Source organism: Phlebotomus papatasi, chromosome 3 (assembly GCF_024763615.1).
Source record: "Phlebotomus papatasi isolate M1 chromosome 3, Ppap_2.1, whole genome shotgun sequence".
NCBI lineage: Eukaryota > Metazoa > Arthropoda > Insecta > Diptera > Psychodidae > Phlebotomus > Phlebotomus papatasi.
In genome coordinates, this window is record NC_077224.1 from 86,445,459 (window position 1) to 86,463,624 (window position 18,166).

The following is an 18,166-nucleotide window of genomic DNA, read 5'->3' on the forward strand; positions in this document are numbered from 1 at the left end:
AGGAAAATTTGAACTGGGGTTGCCAGTAAATTTCACCATGCATTTTCGACGACAAGTTTTACGGCAAAAAGTCGCAAAATATTTTACAGATTACAAAGAAATCTTTGATTGAATGAAAAACAAAAATTTACATTTGAAATTTGATGCATATAAATCAATTTTAGATTTTTTACATTTTAACTTTACATGTTAAAAATGTAGCACATGTTAAAAGTTTCTTTACTATGTAAAAAATGATGTAAAATGTAAAAAATTCGCCCAACCCTGCTTCCCAGCTTTGCCGAGTGCTCGAACTCGCAAGAAAGAGCACTCCGTGTATTATCAGCCACCTTGTCTTGGATCTGCCCCGAGGTCAAGGTCTCCTCACAATGGCTTGCATAGCTTTCCTGGGGAATCTTTCTATTCACAAAACTTATTCACTGAAAATGATTTTTTACTGACGAAAATCACTCAACAGATATGCCCTACCCTTGTACTAATTAATAACCAATATGTGAATTTTGTTCAACAAAATATCTCATAAGTTTTATGCTTATAGCCCAACCAACAATATTCGGTGTATTTCCCTGACCTCAGGCAAATACTCGATATTCCTGGTCACTCTGGCTTGATGTGTGAAGATGAATTTTCGATTGAGGCGACGATGATCCAATGTTAGGTGGAATGGGAAATATCCCAGTGTTCGATAATATTCCTCAAAATAGTCGCTTGGGTGGAAATTTGTATTTCCATCGGACCAGAGGCTACGGCAATGCTGTGATTGCAGTGAAATGTATTTTCCAATATATGACATCACGAGTCAACCATTCGCTCATCTCTTCATTTTGCGATCATGCATGAGCATTTTGGGGACTGACCGTCTGGATGTGTATAAATTCTCCATTATCGTCATAAATGTTGGGGGGATGGCTGAATTTTGTGTCCTATCTGCCAGAGAGATGAATGTAAGGGGGCAAAGTGAACGTGCTGGGTCATTTGGGGTGATTGAGAAGAGTAACAATGTCCAATGGAATGTCTGGTGCGTTGTCAGAGTTGATGATTTCATATTTGGACCAAGAGGGAACTCATCAAATGTCACGTTTGCATCAATTTTCTACGATTTATCTCTTTGACTTTTCCCGCTACTTTTTAATGGTGATATTTCTTCGTTTTTGTCAACCTTCTTATGAAGTCAAAGAAGCGTCTTTTGGTTCAATACCAATACTCTTTCAATACCATTTTGGATATGAAATTTAAACATTTCCATTTATGCGAAAAGCTAGATTTAGGCAAATATTGGAGACCGGGGTAGAATTAGCCACGCAAGGTATTAGATAGTGGGATGTTATAGCCTGCGTTAGAAAGAAATCACTACTTATTCGAAGTAATCACATCCCTTCCTATTCATTGATATATTTTTCAGCCTGGTACAAACATTTCTTGACCAAAATCGCAATTAAAAATTTCGTTTGCTGGCTAATTATGCCCCGGTCTCCCCTACATCGCATATTACTTGCATTTCATCAGATAAAATAAATTACAATATTGTGGCGAAACATTCAAAAACTATTACCTGGGAGGTATTTAAGATGAGGATACCCAAGACGCAATTTTTTCTTAATATAGTCTTGTAGAATTCCCTACACTGGTAAAAATAAAAGGGTCAAATTGACCCTTTTCCAAAGGATGGATCATATTTGACTCTTTGAAAGGGTCACCAGGAACCCTTCGAAAGGGTCACGGTTTTGACATCTATTTAATTCCGGAATAAACGAATAAAAAAACAATGAAAAAGTGATCTTTGGTGTTCGCTCAGATGAGAGAAATATGATATCAGTAATAAGTTTACAATAAAACATGATTATTCGTGATAAATGTGCATACTAAATTTCAAGTGATACAAAAGTGAACCTTTCAAAGGGTCAAATACGATCCATCCTTTTGAAAAGGGTCAATTAGACCCTTTTATTTTTACCAGTGTAAGTAAGGCACTATAGAACCAAAAATCTTTTTATTTACTTATAACGCTATTGGTTGCATCACTGAGATTACTTTAAGTAAAGTGGCGAACTTTTAAGGATGTTAAGAGCTAATATAAGAATTTCAATAGAAAATTCTCACTTTAAGTCTTTTAAAAGTGCACTATAAGACTTGTCTAATACTTGGTTCTTTAAGGAAGCTGTTTTGCTTCTTGGGTGATGAGTTTTTTAGGTAGTAGGTATATAACAGACAAAATTTTGATATCCAATTTTTCTGGATAAAATAAGATAGGATAGGAAGGGCAAGAGGAAGATGAAGGTGATAATTCGATGATAAGAAGTAGATAAGGAGTCTTTGGGTCAACTTATACGGGAAACTCTTGAAGCAATCTTTAATGAAAACTAATCAATTTTCATGAAAAACACCGAAGGAAAACCTTTTGCACTTCACCAAAAATCGTAAGACTGCTAGAAACACAATCGATCTGTCACATTTTTTGTAAGACTCTCTCCACACCGAGTTTTTACAACGCAATTTAAATTCAAACTATAGGGGGAGGCTTTGAACCGGTCTTTGTGTTAATACATCCTAAAATGAATAAATATTTAAAAGCAAAATGAATTCATTGACTATTCGAAGATAACATTCATAATTTTAATTAATTTATTTCCATGGCCGAATTTACACTCAAAGTAGCCGAAATTAGGAGCTGGCCGAAATTTCGCACACTTCCCCTATTACCGATTCATATCGATGTAACTGGATTGCAAATTTCCAGACCTTTTCAGAAAAATATAAATTTAACCAAATCGGTTGAAAAGAAGCCCTCAAGAATAGTCACCTTTAAAAATATCAAAATCGAATGTTTTGTTTATAGACAAAATAAAAGGCTGAACCGAAAATTTAAAAAAAATCGCTAGGGCCAATTTTGAAATGTATCAAAAATCTGAGAAGGCGATAGAACTAAAATGTTTAATACGATTAAATATTCAATTACAAGGGAAAAGTGCAAACGACTTAATCTTAAATATTGAATCTTTCAAAGAAAATGTATCAGTTCTTTATTTTTGAAAGATTCTATCTATTTTAAATTGTTCTTACAACTAAGTGTATTCTCCAGATCTCTAAGGAACTTAAAAAAAGAACAAAATAAAAATGGAATTAAATGAAAATATATTTGATGAGCAAAAAGACACAAGAGACTGGCTGAGTTGAGTGAAATATAAATGATGTGCAATGCGAGGAAGAATAATGAAGAATCTGTGTTAATATTGTCATGAACAATCTGTTACAATTTTAGTGATTTAGGGGAGGATTTTTGGTTGTGAGTTGCTCTGTTATCCACCAAGTTACTGTCAAAAAGTGTATTTTGTCATATTTTCCACATCCTTCTGGCCTCGGGCTCTAATTAATTAAAGTGTCAACGAGAAGAAATTGTCTGGATAGTAAGAGAGGAGAAGCGTGAAAATTGGTCGGAAGTTCGCAGGGAAAGCGAAGAATGCACTTGACAGGAAACACAACGACAACAAGTGCTTCCACCGCAAATGGAGCCACGGCTACGAGTGCCGCTGGCGGGGGAGCCGGTGCCACATCTTCACCTGCCGAAGGTGGCACCTCCACTCCATCGGCCGCCAGTCTCCTCAATGACGCCTACACCAAAATGACCAGTGACATCCTGGCAGAGAGGACACTCGGAGACTTCTTGTCTGAGCATCCGGGCGAACTCATTCGCACCGGTAGTCCTCTCTTTGTCTGCACAGTCCTTCCGCCCCATTGGAGGAGCAATAAGACCCTCCCGGTGGCCTTCAAGGTAGTGGCTCTGGGAGACATTGGCGATGGCACGATGGTGACTGTGAGGGCAGGAAATGATGAGAACTACTGTGCAGAGCTGAGGAACAGCACGGCCGTGATGAAGAATCAAGTGGCCAAATTCAATGATCTTCGCTTCGTGGGACGAAGTGGAAGAGGTGAGTTGATAATCCTACATTTTTATCTCCCCTGTCCCATCTTAACCATGATCCCTGGTATAGGGGTGATGCCTGAGGGTTTGAGGGTTCCAAGAAAAGGGGAGAAAATTGAGTGAGACATTGCGGTGGGAGGTATCGCCAAATACACAAGAAAAATCCTCCTGTTGCTTCTTCTTGGCAATCTTTAGCACTTTCCCAGAGTTGATGTGACTTCCGATAGAAGATTTGAGATTAATACTTTCAACTGTCCGTTATCCGAATGATCAGGATCATGAGTGAAAATGACTGATGAAACCTTATTGTATAGGGAGAGTTCTTAAATATTTCGAGTAGCTGTCATCCGGTTATCAGGGATCCGGATATCGGTAATTGGCGTGGAATGATACTTTTCGATTCTCTCTCTCTAATCTAAAGTATCGTTAAACCTGTATCTGATAGATTTACTGAATAACTATTTTTTTAATGTTATTGAATCACTTATTGTACATAATTCTAATATTTTTTGTTAGTTTGTGTCTCCGCTAATAATATTTAAAATTTTCAATATGTTTTATTTTCAAATTTTATTACAATTAATATAAAGAAAATTGTTATAAATGTATGGAAATAATGAATTGCTCATTAATTAGCGGGACATGTTACAATCATGGATACACTGGTAAGAATTCATCCTGATCTGATCTTCTAATGAGGAATGATTTCTGCCTTGAGGAAAGACTGCCTCAAAATAATCTAAAAGCTTTACTACACTGGGGAGCGGTAACTGGAGAGACCGAGAAGGGGACATTAATGAAACCGATACGGTGGCGGTCTTTACCGATAGTTCACGAGTAGAGGGCTCCCCTCAAGGGTCGGGTACCACTGTCCGGAACTCAGACTTAGCGGATCTGTGCCACTCGGTCGACTCGTACTCCAGGCTGAGGACATAGCAATTCTAATTGGGCTCGCTTATCGCTATTGGTGTCACGGGTCCATAATATCCATTTTAGCAGTCCACGCTTTGTAGGTCATTTCCGGTGTATTGCGTCCGTCATCCGAGGCTCTTTGTTATGTTTTTTTTTTGCTGGAAGGTTATTATGACAAAAGGGTGCAAGCTTGATGCACAGGCCTCCTTACTCAGGAGACACGGGTTTTGGGGTGGTCCGCGGTTTAGTATTCAGTAAGGACTTCTCGTAAACGCTATTTCCAGAGAAACTATAGCCAGTTCGGAAACTAACTACAGCCATTCCCTATCCGCCACCTGAGACGCGTTCGATGGGTACCCCAACCACACGGGTTTCTGGTAGGAAAATAAACATATTCTCTAACAGCAGAGCTGATTTACTTTCCCTATCAGGAAACAATTCTTGCTCTTCGCTGGTACTCGAGTGCCTGAAAATGTTAGAAGCGGCCTCACTTACCTGTGAGATCGATCAACATTGGGTGCCTGGGCACTGTGGCATTGCGGGTCGATCACTTCTCGGTGGCAGGACCGAAGACCGGATTCATAGATCTGGAACTTGCTGTAGGGGTATCCCCTCAAGTGAAAAAAACAGAATGTAGTACAATCTGTAGAGGTTGTGACAACGATGATGAAACGGTCCTACATCATGTAAGTGACACCAGGCGAGCGCTAGTTGGCAAAGTGGTGTTGATCTGAAATGACCCTCCAAAATTGAAGTCGGCTTATCTAAGGAATTATCCGAACGACTGGTTGGCTCAATAGACAAAAGCCGTATGTAAAGGGATAATCGAAAAAGGGGATCCATAAAAGACCCAAACGGAGGCCTGGATACTGAATCTATCTAGGGAAGAATGGGCCGCCGGTAGTTGATTTCCTTAGGACAGAATGGTAAATTGTGTATTTCGTTTTTGGACTGCAATCAATACACCGACGCTCACCGGAAGGACATTCCGTCCTTAAGAAATAAGAGACCTAAGTAGGGTTGCCTGATGAAAAGTACCATGTTGAGGCACATAAGAAGGCCTGAGAAATCAAAAGCTTTGTCCTCAAAATTTTGCAAAACGTTCTAATGTTTGATAAAACCAATAATGCCAATAATATTTTGAATTTTAAATTTTCTTTCAACCCTATTTAAGTGCATTTCAAATCTACTAAATGAACTGAGATAACTCGTCTCAACTCTGCTTGACACACTTCTTTAACTCCACCTCTGAATTTTTGTATATTCTAGGGGAGATACTTGGGGGTTTTAAGAGAAGAGGAAGGAAGATATTAAAGAACACATTACATTATTTGCTCTGACATTTTCCGCCACCTAAGCCACTTTTCTGCTTCGCCTCTAACACTCGTAATACCCTGGGCAAATAGAGCTGAGGATGAACAAGCCTCAAGGGTTGGGGGCATTTTTGGGGGAGATGTGGAAAAACGGAAAAGTCTCTTACGGTTGACGGAAATTCTTCCACTTCTCCCTCGGTATCCTTTTCACTTGTCTCCTTCCTCGGGGGTTTTTCTCGGATCTCGCCGGATATTGCAAAAAGAAAAGACAGACAGAAAGTTTTCTTAGGAATGGAATGGGGCAAAAAAGAACAAGAGGTGAGTGGAGGACTACCTCAATGTTGGCCAAGGCGGTCTCAGGGAAGGAATACTTTGTGGCAGAAATTGTGTTTGAAGAAAGGAAAAGTTGAGGAAAATTGAGGCACTTAATGGACATGTCGAGTTTTGGGGAAGTTTCTAAGCTTTTAGTTGAAAGCTCTATAAAGTGAGAATCTCAATACAGCTACTAGAATCTTCATAAAGTTTCATGCTCTCAAATTGGGTTTAAGCTTTACCATAGGTGCTCACGCAATTCTCTAATTACTATTTCAATTACGAATGAAATAACTTATCGGTTCATAACCTGTTCATTACCAGATCGCAACCGATTTGAACCGATTTATAAAGCACTCAAAACATTGCCTAAAATATCTTAGGAGTAGTATAATTGAATTTTGGATAAAACTAGCCATTTGTTACGAACTGGTTCTCAACCGTTTTGAAACGATTCACAAATCATTCAAGAGATCCCCCAGAATAGTTTTAAGAGCAATAAAATTAAATTTCGGATAAAATTAGTTATCGGTTTATAACCGATTAGTTACCGGTACAATAAGAAAAGCTTGCGTTATACTGACGGAAATTTTAATTTTATTATTTCAAGTGAAAATAAAGTAATATTGAGGTCAGAGACTGACTACGGAACAGTAGAGCCATTTGAAGTCATTTCTACGTGCAAATAACGTTTTATTGACATAATTTTTACGACACTGTAAAATTTTCTATTAGGATTTATTGCTATATCAAAACCAGGAAATTTGAGAAAATACTTTCTGTCAAATGTACTGGATGTAATGTCGCTTGGACCAGTAATTGTCGTAACTTCCCTGAAGGTTTTATAAGAGTATGGAACTACATAACCAATCTAATGTCCTGGACACACTTACGACTAAAGTCCAGAGACGACTAAGCTCGTTCATAGCCAAGTCAGTTCCTGACATACTAGAAACGAGGCTTAACATTTTCTGGCACTCCCAAAACTTAACTTTCCTGGGTTTTTATGCAGATATTTCTACTGAAATACACTAGTAGTCCTTTGAAAATGAAACTACTTTTAAATTTACTTCACAATTCACTTATAAAAACTAGAATAGCTAAAATTGGCTTAAGTCGCGAGTTAGCTTCCACCTCACTAATAATTGTAATTGAAAATAATTATTGGACGTGTACTGAGACATGATATTACAAATAGTTTCATTTTCAGAGGAGTGTATTAGTGCATTTCAGTAGAAATATCTGCATAAAAACCCAGGAAAGTTATGTTTCGTTGTGCTAAGCCTCATTTGTAGTGTGTCAGGAACTGACTTGGCTATGAACTAGCTTAGTCGTCTCTGGACTTTAGTCGTAAGTGTATCCAGCGCATAACAATTTCCGATTTAAGTAACGAGTGCTTTACAACAATTGCTAATCCAAGCGACGTTATGGCGGATCAAATATTTTAACTTTGAAACGCCGTATCATCTGTTCTACGTATCCGAAATTGATAGACAAGAGCGCAAATGAAAGGTCTTGCATAAAACTACAAGTTCCTAAAACATCTAAAGTTTATCAGACACAATTAAAAAAAAATATGGCGTCTTTCCCTTTAAGACGGCGGTGGACAGAATAAACAGACAGATGAACTGAAATGACAAGTGTACGATTTCCTGATTTCCTCCGTTCCAAATCTAATTTGTGAGTAATTAAAGCTAGTTCACATTAAGAATCCCACCTACAATAAGCAGACCTAGGCTCTTTACTGACTTTCAACGGTATACATTCGAATTTTTGGGTGACGGACGGAATTATATGAAGTGGAAAATTGGGGTATGCGATTTTTTTATTGTTGTAATCTGTCGAATGTCTCTTGGCTTGAAAATATTTGCCATTCTGAATTGTGCAGAGGATTGTTCTATATGGATCCAATGAGTAGAGTGTGAAATGGAATTTTCCTGACAAAGTGGACGTGGTTGAACAACAAAGCGACGCGAAAGGGGGAGGATGAGGACACATAACATGGCAATTTAATTGAGTTGATTATCGGGTATGAAAATCAGGAAAGCGGAAAATTGACACCACAAAGGTGATATGTGAATTTAATATGGTTTACCGAGAGAGTTAAGCCTAATAACATCGAAGGTGTTCCTCCCTCGAACATCTCCCTTGTCTACAAAATCCTCCCTATGTTCCATCTTGCATCCATCTTCTTCTCCTTCTCCCCATTTTGCAAATTGGGGAGCGACGGTGGAACAAGGTTATCCTGGTGATTCCTGGGTGGTGGTGAAAATCACCTTTCAAGTGTGATTGTGAAGATGGAGAGTGTGGGGACTTTCAAGCTTGGGATATTGAGGATGACAAACATCTCATGATTGACCCACCAACATATACACCACCATATAGCATCATTTCAATTCCTCAATCTTCCCATTGATCTCACCTCTCATCTCTTGATCTCTGTCCTCCAATTAACCCATCAGGATCCCCTTTCCCATCCTCACGATTCCTACTTGGTTCCCACTTCTGAAATGTGTGAAATTCATAGAGGTTGCATGTCCTTCTGCATTTAGATGCAATTATCACAGATTGGGGTCGTCATTTTGAAATGTCGTGACCATTTAATTGCCTCTCAACGGGTGACAGAGTATGTGATTTCTCCTCTCTGAATGCTTTCTTCTGCAGAAAGTGGGTAGATTTGCTCTCCAGGTGCTTCCTGGGTATGACTTCAGGGGAAATCAGGCATCTCCACCTGTCTTTCGTTCGGACGTGTGAAATGTGGTTCCACTGATTGTGTTTGTTTCACCCACAATGTTCTGTTTGTGCGATTTGTGTGATATTTAGACAATATAATTAATTTAGACTCTGGATATTTGTCATAAATTGCAATATGATATTCCAGGGAAGAAATTCTACCCAAAATCCGGGATAAAAGAATTTAAAAAAAAAGTTTACTTCTTCCAAGATCGTAATATATTTAACTGGACAATAGGGTCGTGTTACCACTTCTCGCCACCTATAGTTAACCCTTTAACGACGAGACACTTTTTACGGAATGAAAATCAACGATAAAAATGTAACTGAGAAACATAATCAATGATAAGTCTTACATCTAACCTTGGAAAGTCCAACAGAGTCTGATTCGGTATGTTTTTTGCTTCTATGAACGATAGGAACGAAAATAGCCCAAAAATTTAAGTAATTTTTCTGACAATACCAATGAATAATATTTTTCGCTTTAATGAAAAATATTACGTATGAGTATTGTAGTTTTTATTGCCAAAATGGTTTTGCTTAAAAAGAATTGGAAGTATTAAAAATAAATAAAATCAATTATGATTTTGAGAATTTAAAAATTCGCCATTTTTGAGTTTAAATATCCACTACATAGCAAATAGCTAGAGAATTGCAAAAAATATTCTAGATTCCTTCAATCTTCTACTTTATAATTAGGATAAGTGTGCCAAATTTCGGCATAGTTGCATGCAAGCATCAAAGTCTCAAGTTTGAAATGTAATATTTTAAATTCAAATTGATTTTTTTATTCTTTCTTCTTGAAGAGTGTTGCTTGGAACCTTGTAAATAGTTTACCGTCTTTATTTACTTTAAAATTATTCTTAATACATATTAAAATGAATAAAAATATAGACATAGCTTTGGTTCCTTATTTCGGCCACCTTCATTCTCGTAGTTCATTGCCCTTCGGGAATTCTTCCAACGTCTTTTTCACATCATCTCGTTTGTCGAAGCTACACTTTTTGTTATTCTTTTGCATTGTATAATCTTTGGAGTGCGTAAAATCTAAAAGTTCATGGAAATTCGAGGAACAAAAAAGGTGGCCGAAATTGTAAGCTGGCCGGAATTTGGCACACTTAGGGGAGACTGGGGCACATGTAAACATTTTCGATAGATGCGAATTTGAGGTGATTTTCCAAGGACACCGTGATTTTTTGGAAAATCTTTCTTAGCTCATGTTTTACCCTTGGGTATAGGCAATACATCGAGGGTAATGCGGATGCTGGAAAACAATGGAGTTTTCCATAAAAATAAAATTTGTGTCACTGTGCATTTTTCTCTTTTCACAAAATACCTGGGGTAGAAGTAAACACTTTCTGGGGAGGATGTAAACACCTTTTTTTCACCCTTAAAATTAACCTTGCACCACTTTCAATTATTTTAATTACTTAAGAGCTATATAAAGACTGTATATTATTCAAAAAATCACTACACTTTTTACAAAGAATAATTAAAATAGCAAAACAACTAAAAGCATGCAAATCAAAGATATTTTTCAATGGATTTTCCCCATATTTTGATATCATGTGATTTCTTATTGAACACAGCCAACGAAAAATTTCCCACCATGAAATGCAATACCAAGAAAAATATTTTGCCATTCATTCTACACTCGCGACATCTACAATTACGGGGAAATTGCCTGTTTACATCTACCCCAAATGCTGTTTTTTGACTAATTATTAATCCTTTTGAAATAATGAAAATCTCAAATTCGCTACTAAATGCATTAATATAATCCTAAAAGATGTAAGAAAGAACTGGCATTGCTATATTTCGATTATTTTACATAGTTCTTAATTTCCAGGTGGAAATCCAAATGACCAAAATAATCGAAATATCAACATTTTCGGGAAAAATGATTTTTATTCTTAAAGTATTAGGATTTTTTTGACCAATTCATCTGTGGACATACATTCCCATGGTATCTATGAATGCTTATGGGTTTTATCCTCTGGAGTCTTAAAATTTAATGAAAAAATTCACAGTGTTTACAACTACCCCTGTTTACTACTACCCCAATTCCCCCTGCTCTAGACGATTTATTTAAACTGATAAGAATTTGTATCCTTAGGAAAATCACTTGAAAATCAGAAAATCCTTAAAATTCCTTGACATTGCATTCAAATTGGAATATTCAGAGGACATGCAAAAGGATTAAAGAGTATTTTGTAGAGAGTTTCACAATCCCCAAAATAGTATTGCAAAACTTTTCTTCGAGTTGTAATTAATTGTTAGAGTGGAAGGATTGTTAATCCATTATCCTTGGTGTTTTGCATTTAAGTAGCAAAACTAAACTGATCTCTTTTATTTTTGGAATTGCAAAAGTATATATGTAGCATTGTGCAAAAACAAGAAGGGTTACATGGGGTTTTTGATCTAAAGTGAGCTATTTTGGCTTGGAGCATTGTAAGGGATGATTCCCCATGGAACATTTTGTGCATCAAAAGCGATTTAGTGCACAAGATAGGCAAAAGTACTATTGTCCTCGACGGAATGACGATGCTGAAGAGATAATTCTGATGACGCCTGGAGAAATAATGGGGAAGGTGAGGAGGATGGTTGTTGGTTCCTTTTGCAAAAGCTCTGCACTAATCAGGAGTGTTGAGGGGGATGTTTGAGATGCTGAATGTTGAGGGCTCTGAGACAAAAGATAATTAATTTTGTATGTGGTGACTCATCAAAGTGTTGAATTGACTCTGATAAAATAAATGGCTCTCTGGGTGAGTTATTTCTCGTATGTTAGATGACTTTTGGGGGGAGGGGCAGGGCTCCACATATGCTTCAGTATAGACGGATTTTAATTAACTATTCAACAATTGAAACAATTAATGAGGTAAAAGTGAACGACAAGTCGTGGGGAAATTTTTCGGGATTCAATTAAAATTTTCCTCCTGTATAGGCAACAAAAAAGCCACACCATATCCCTTTCTCTTTTTCTCAGCTTTTCGTGTCTTTTGTGCATTTTCTGGATGTGGAAAATTCAATGTGCGCGTGGTGTTAATTGAAAAACAGCAAGTTTGGAAGACATTGGAGAGTGAGATGGTGACAAATTACTTCTCTTTGGCATGTCTCGAATGTGAAATTTATATATTATTTTGGAAGAAAATGCCTCACATACATATTTTGTACCCAAAGGCATTGTATTATCCCAAATATGTGGATTTTCCAAAAGTCTCTCCATGTCACAAACACTCAATACACGGCTCCCTTCAACCCTTTTACTGTTCACATGGTATTTCTGGGTGTTATATAGTGTCACCAGTTGTTGACAATTAAATATATCGTCGAAAACACACGTCTCCAATTCATTTTGCCTTTCCCCCCCTTTAACATATTTATGCTCTCTTCACATGTTCACTCCTTGTTGCATGGAGAAAAGGGAAATCAGAACCTTCAATTGCCTCAGATTCTCAACAGGAGGCTTAATATTTCACCGTGAATTTAAATTATTTTACTCCTCACAACGGCACGTTGTATAGGCGCATTTCATAAAAGAAGTGACAGCTTCATAATTAACTCACCCTCTTTTATATTTCAATTTATTTTGAAGGAGCATTTTACAAATCTCATCTACACATCATTGTATTTCTTCTCAAGTGTTCTTAAATTAAGATGACTAATCATGAGATAATGAATTTATATCGTTCATTCAGTATTGCAGAAGCGTATGTCTATTAAGCTGGCTATACATTAGACATAATTTATTGAAATATTTCTTTTCAATATCAAATATTGACAAGGATTGCCTCCACATTGCAAAGTTTTATTGACATAAATGTTTCAATATTGAAGAAAATTGTCCAGTGTGTAGGCAAATATTGAAATATTTGTTTCAATATGGAACATTTTATTTAATTATTTTGAATGGCTACAAACTAGGCCAAATTATGTCAATAAAAAATTTCAAAGTCACATTGAAATATAATTTCAAAGAAATTCTAAATATCAAATTGATTTGATATTTCCTTCAATATTTTTTAATGGTCAGGAATCTTCTTCCTTCAGAACATCACAGAATTGCCGGATTTTCCTTGTTCATGAATGAAAACACATTCAAGATCGAAATCCAAGTCAAGACACATCTCTCCTGCTTCCTCCAGAAAATCCCAGATTCTTGGAATTTGGTTATATATTTTGTTCAATCTGCTCAAGAACCCATCTTGGTCAGCACTAATCACCTGCTTCCTCAAGAAAATCCCAGATCTTCTGGGATTTTCTTGTTCATTATGCCCAAAGCACTTCATATAAGTATAATTTTATGATACGCATTGGAGTCCTACAGATGGAACGAAGGCTTGTGGTTGTGGCCATCCAGTCCTTTTGCTCGCGATGGTAAACTCTCCTACGGAATGATACGAAGCATGATCCAGAAAGTCTATGAGAATTCAAATTATTAATTCTATTTGGCTTTTGTTTCCAATCTGAGGTGTTTTTGACATAATATACAAGAAAATCCCAGAAGGTCTGTGAATCCCTGACTAGACTGGTGTTTTTAATATTGAAGTCAATTTGTTCAGTATGTAGGCAATTATTGAAATATTGGTTTCAATATTCGCTTCAATATTGAAGTTTCTTTTCAATGTCACTTTTAAATGTTATTATTTCAATAATTTGTCTAATGTGTAGATAGCTTTAAGCGGTCTTCAGTCAAAATTCATTCATTCATTTTTAATCGGTTATCCCTATAAGGGTCGCGGGATTAGTCATTTAAGAAGGTTTTCACAGTCAATCCCAAGGCGCTCCAAGACAAGATCCTGAATTTGCTATAGTCATCTTGTCCTGGGTCTACCCCGAGGTCCCTTTCACTTTTCAATAGCTTACGTGGCTCTGTGGAACGTGACACAAAGTGTGACAACGTTGCACAACGTTCCACATACACTGAATCCGAAAAAGTTAAAATAACATTCCGGAAATGTTAATTTTACCCCACAGTATTGATCCGAAATCGGTGTAAATATTACCCTTTTTAGGTGTATTATGGGTTAAAGTTACCTTTTTTCATGTTGATTTTACCCTCAAAAGGTGTAAAATTAACATTAAAAAATGTTGATATATTTTTACACCCGAAAAGTGTTAAAGTTATGACAAAAAAAGTTAATCGTAGTTTTTTTCTCAGTGTAGGAACATGGCCTTTCCGCATGCAAGCCTACAATTCAAACACCTTCAATTCCAGAAAAATTTATAGTAACCTAAAACCTAATTATCAAAAATTTACAATTTCTAAAATTCTAACAATTACCGGATAGGGTAAAACTTGGAAAGCAGGACAGTTTGGAAAGTGGGACCAAGAGGTGTGGAATGTGGGACACTTCTCTCAAAACTTGATAATAAATCAATTAATTATTTTATTTTCGATCAAGCGCAAGGGGGAGATATTAGGGTGAAAATGTGTATACTACTTCCAGGCACTTCTACAATTTGTATGGAATAGCACTTGGCACTTCCAAAATTTCGCAACACTCTCGAAAATTCTGCAATACTTCCAGCACTTTCTGCACTTCATGCACTTCTCATACTTAGAAATAAATAGTTTATTTAATCTGATGAGAAAGAAGATAGTTAAGAAAACTTTAAAAAGTATCTCAAGAAATTTATTTTTACGTATATTATTAACATTTTGCTTATATTTTGAATTTCTATCGACAGATATTCTTGCATACTTATTTTGGATTTTCATAAGAGACCAGTGAAGCTACCTTTGGAAGAGTTTTTATAAAAAAAAAAATGTATTGTAGTTTGTAACAATTGAAACTGCGTTTGAAAGTCTGTAAGAGACCAAAAGTACGAGTACAACAACTAATTCAGCACTTTAGAAGTGCCTTCATTTTTTACTGAACTTCATTCTCTCCTTGGATTCAAAATCCTTTAAAATTAAAACGTTTTGCATTCAAACAAACTTTTTTTCAAATTCAACTGTTGCTCGATTTGTAAAGTAATCCGGATCTTAAAAGAGCCGAATTAGCGAGAGCGTTGAATTTGAAATTCACGTAAAAATTAAAGAAAATTATTATTCAGCTGAATATTTCCTCGAAAAAATGACTACACAAATTAAGCTGTAATAAATTTGAGCATATTTGCCCCACTTCATTGTCATAACCGAACTTATAAAATGTCGAAAAAGATCTTTTCAAATTACACTGTCGAATTAAAAGTCTCAACTAAAATTAGCATAGTCCGAACAACCTTTAATAACCTTAATAAATTAAGCTAATTCAAAACCTGTTCCAAATGAAAACTTTTCACTACTCCAAATGGAAACATAATTTTTTTCCATGATAAATACAGTATTAAATTTTTATTAATATATTTTCTATACATCAGTCTCATTATTTAGTTAATTTTGCTCCAAATAAAGCGAAAATCTATCCATATTCATAAATTGTAATTTGTTAATTTCTCCGAAAAATTAATAGTGTACCTTTTCACCATCGAATTTTTCATCGATCGACCATGTTTTCCAATGAGAAACACAATAAGGTGACTGTTGTTTATTTGTTTTTTTTACATTTTTGTAATATTTCTGGCTACTTTTAGTTAAATTAAGTGCTAATCATTAAAAATTAATGAAAAGGAAAAATCCATTCACGCTGTTCGTCTGGCCATCCGGACGTTACCAAGTCTAGAGACCAAACGGTTAGAGATAAAACCATGGGACTTTCGGAGGACCCCTGTATAAGTCGGCCCTGGGACTATTAACATGCGCCTCATGTACTACACCCCTATCCTTGTAGAGATTGTTCAGGCGGACATTTCGTCCGTATACGAAAATACCGTATATATTTTTTATATAATACCGTAGAATCCATCCTAATAATGTTTTTCAAGGTTAAAGTTTAAAAAAAGCTCTGGAGAGCGTACTTCTCAGCCGAATGGATATCATGTTTGGGATCGTTAGAAAGGTCTTGAAAATCCAGATAAGACTGAACCGATCCCAATCGGTTTTAAACCGATAAGTAATTTTTGTCCGAAAATTAACATCATGTATAGCATCGCAGTCACGAGTTCTAGTGCAGTCCATATTAGACTAAAGATAAAGACTGAATAATTTAATATCATTTGTTGAGTTTTAAAGCCATATATCTTTAAAAAAAATCAGAAATTGATTGAACTATTTTAAACCAAACTATGCCACTTAAATCCTTTACTGAATTCCTCGGTCGTTTTTATGTTCAAACGTCCATCTCTCCATCGTGGCATTTATACAAGAGAATCACACGAGTTTTGTGTTTGAATTGGAATTTTCTGGCATTGAGTCTCTCGTTGAATTCATTTGAATCGTAGTCCTATGCACTCCAACTGAAAATTGAGGGTGAATCGCCAAATGAGTTGGGATAGAGAGAGATTCAATGATGGATAATTTACGCGATAGATTGATCACCGTGGACTCTCTCAATCTCCTCAAATCATCCCATCGTTCCTGGGGCAGAACCATTGACTATGCCCTATGCCCACATATGCATCCAACCCCAAAAAGTCCAATCCCAATGACTCTAAACGCAATGTGTGCACATTGAATAATATAATGGATGAGCTTAGCGCATTACTTGAAAACCGTTTCAGTGGAAATTGCGGAACTATATTATCGCAAGGGATATAAATGGTTGCATTTTCCTCCCATCTAACAGTTGCCCTCCACTCCCCCAACCCCCTAGACACAAGAGAACCTCCCTCTTGCACCGATATTGAGTGCACTTGTCTATTGATGTGAATTTTCCATTTATTTGTGTAATAATGTGCACCAGGCATTAATGTTTCATGATATATCAGTCCAAACAGTATATTCGCAGAAAGGGTGAAAATCTGATGTATATATTGCAAATGCAACTGCAAAGGGAAAAAGTATTTCTATGAAAACCCATTTGGTTCGTCATTATTGAAATCATTGCATTGTTCGTGTTTAATAAAGAAATTTAGTTTTAATAGCAGAAGCCAATCAATCAGTTTATTTGGGAAAATTAGCAGAGTGAAAAGGTACTGATAGATAATTATTAATGAATTTTATTTTTATAATTTTAGCAAGTTATTAATTTATTGACTAAAAGCATTTCAATATGAGTCAAATTACAGTCAAGTGTGCTAATTCGGGCGCTTCGCTATCTGGATTGTTTATGACTAATCTACTTAAAATAATATTTTTATTTTTATTTCCGTAGTATAGTTACTACAGTAAGATAATATAACTATTCAAGTTTGAGAATTAGCAAAAATAATATTTTTATTCATTATATAAGTAAGTGTAATCGACTCATTTCAATCTTGTGTCAGCTGGGTTCTTCACTAAAAATTTTCTAGTCAGTGATATTTTCGCTAATGACAGCTGGTTGATTGAAAACATTTATTGTTTTTTCCTTGTTAACCCTTTAAGGACGAGAAGCTTTCCGCTGAGCGAAATTCAACGAAATCAAGTTTCCCTCGATATTTTAGCCTAAATAAGAGATTTACGGTTAAAAAGAAATTTTCCCATCCCTAGGAGTCCTGGAAAACTATGGGTCATATATGACCCAATCGTCCTGAAAGGTAAAAAAGCACAAAATTTTCCAGACGACTAGTTTACTCGTTTGCTCTGTTATTTTTAAAAGATAAATAACTTGAATATATTTGTAATAATAAAAAAATATATTTAGAGTACGAGTAAAAATTAAAACGATCAAAAATTAATTTTGAAAAATCTCATTCAATTTTTGGTCTCAAAGAACCTTGAAGACTTGTACACAAAAACAATAATTTTTATGAAAAAATGTATTATTTAATTCATTTTTAATTTTTACGATATTCATCGAAACAATTGCGAGTACTGGTATCACAGAGATAAATGTCGAATGCCTCACAAATACAATTGGTCTTATAATCCTTTTTTCTGATAGCACCATGTGCACCTCAGTTTTCTTCGAAACATGTCTGATGGTAATGGGTAGGTGCAATGTTGGTTGTC

The 18,166-nt window shown here is 35.9% G+C and overlaps 1 protein-coding gene across 1 annotated transcript in view; it reads left to right on the forward strand.

Moving 5' to 3' along the window:
- Window positions 1–3,091: 3,091 nt before the first annotated feature.
- Window positions 3,092–18,166, forward strand: part of LOC129806185 (runt-related transcription factor 3) — a 68,397-nt gene continuing 53,322 nt past the window's right edge. The window contains exon 1 of the mRNA XM_055854585.1: window positions 3,092–3,926. Coding sequence (XP_055710560.1) covers window positions 3,458–3,926 — 469 coding nt within the window. The 5' untranslated portion in view covers window positions 3,092–3,457. The remainder of the gene's footprint in view (window positions 3,927–18,166) is intronic.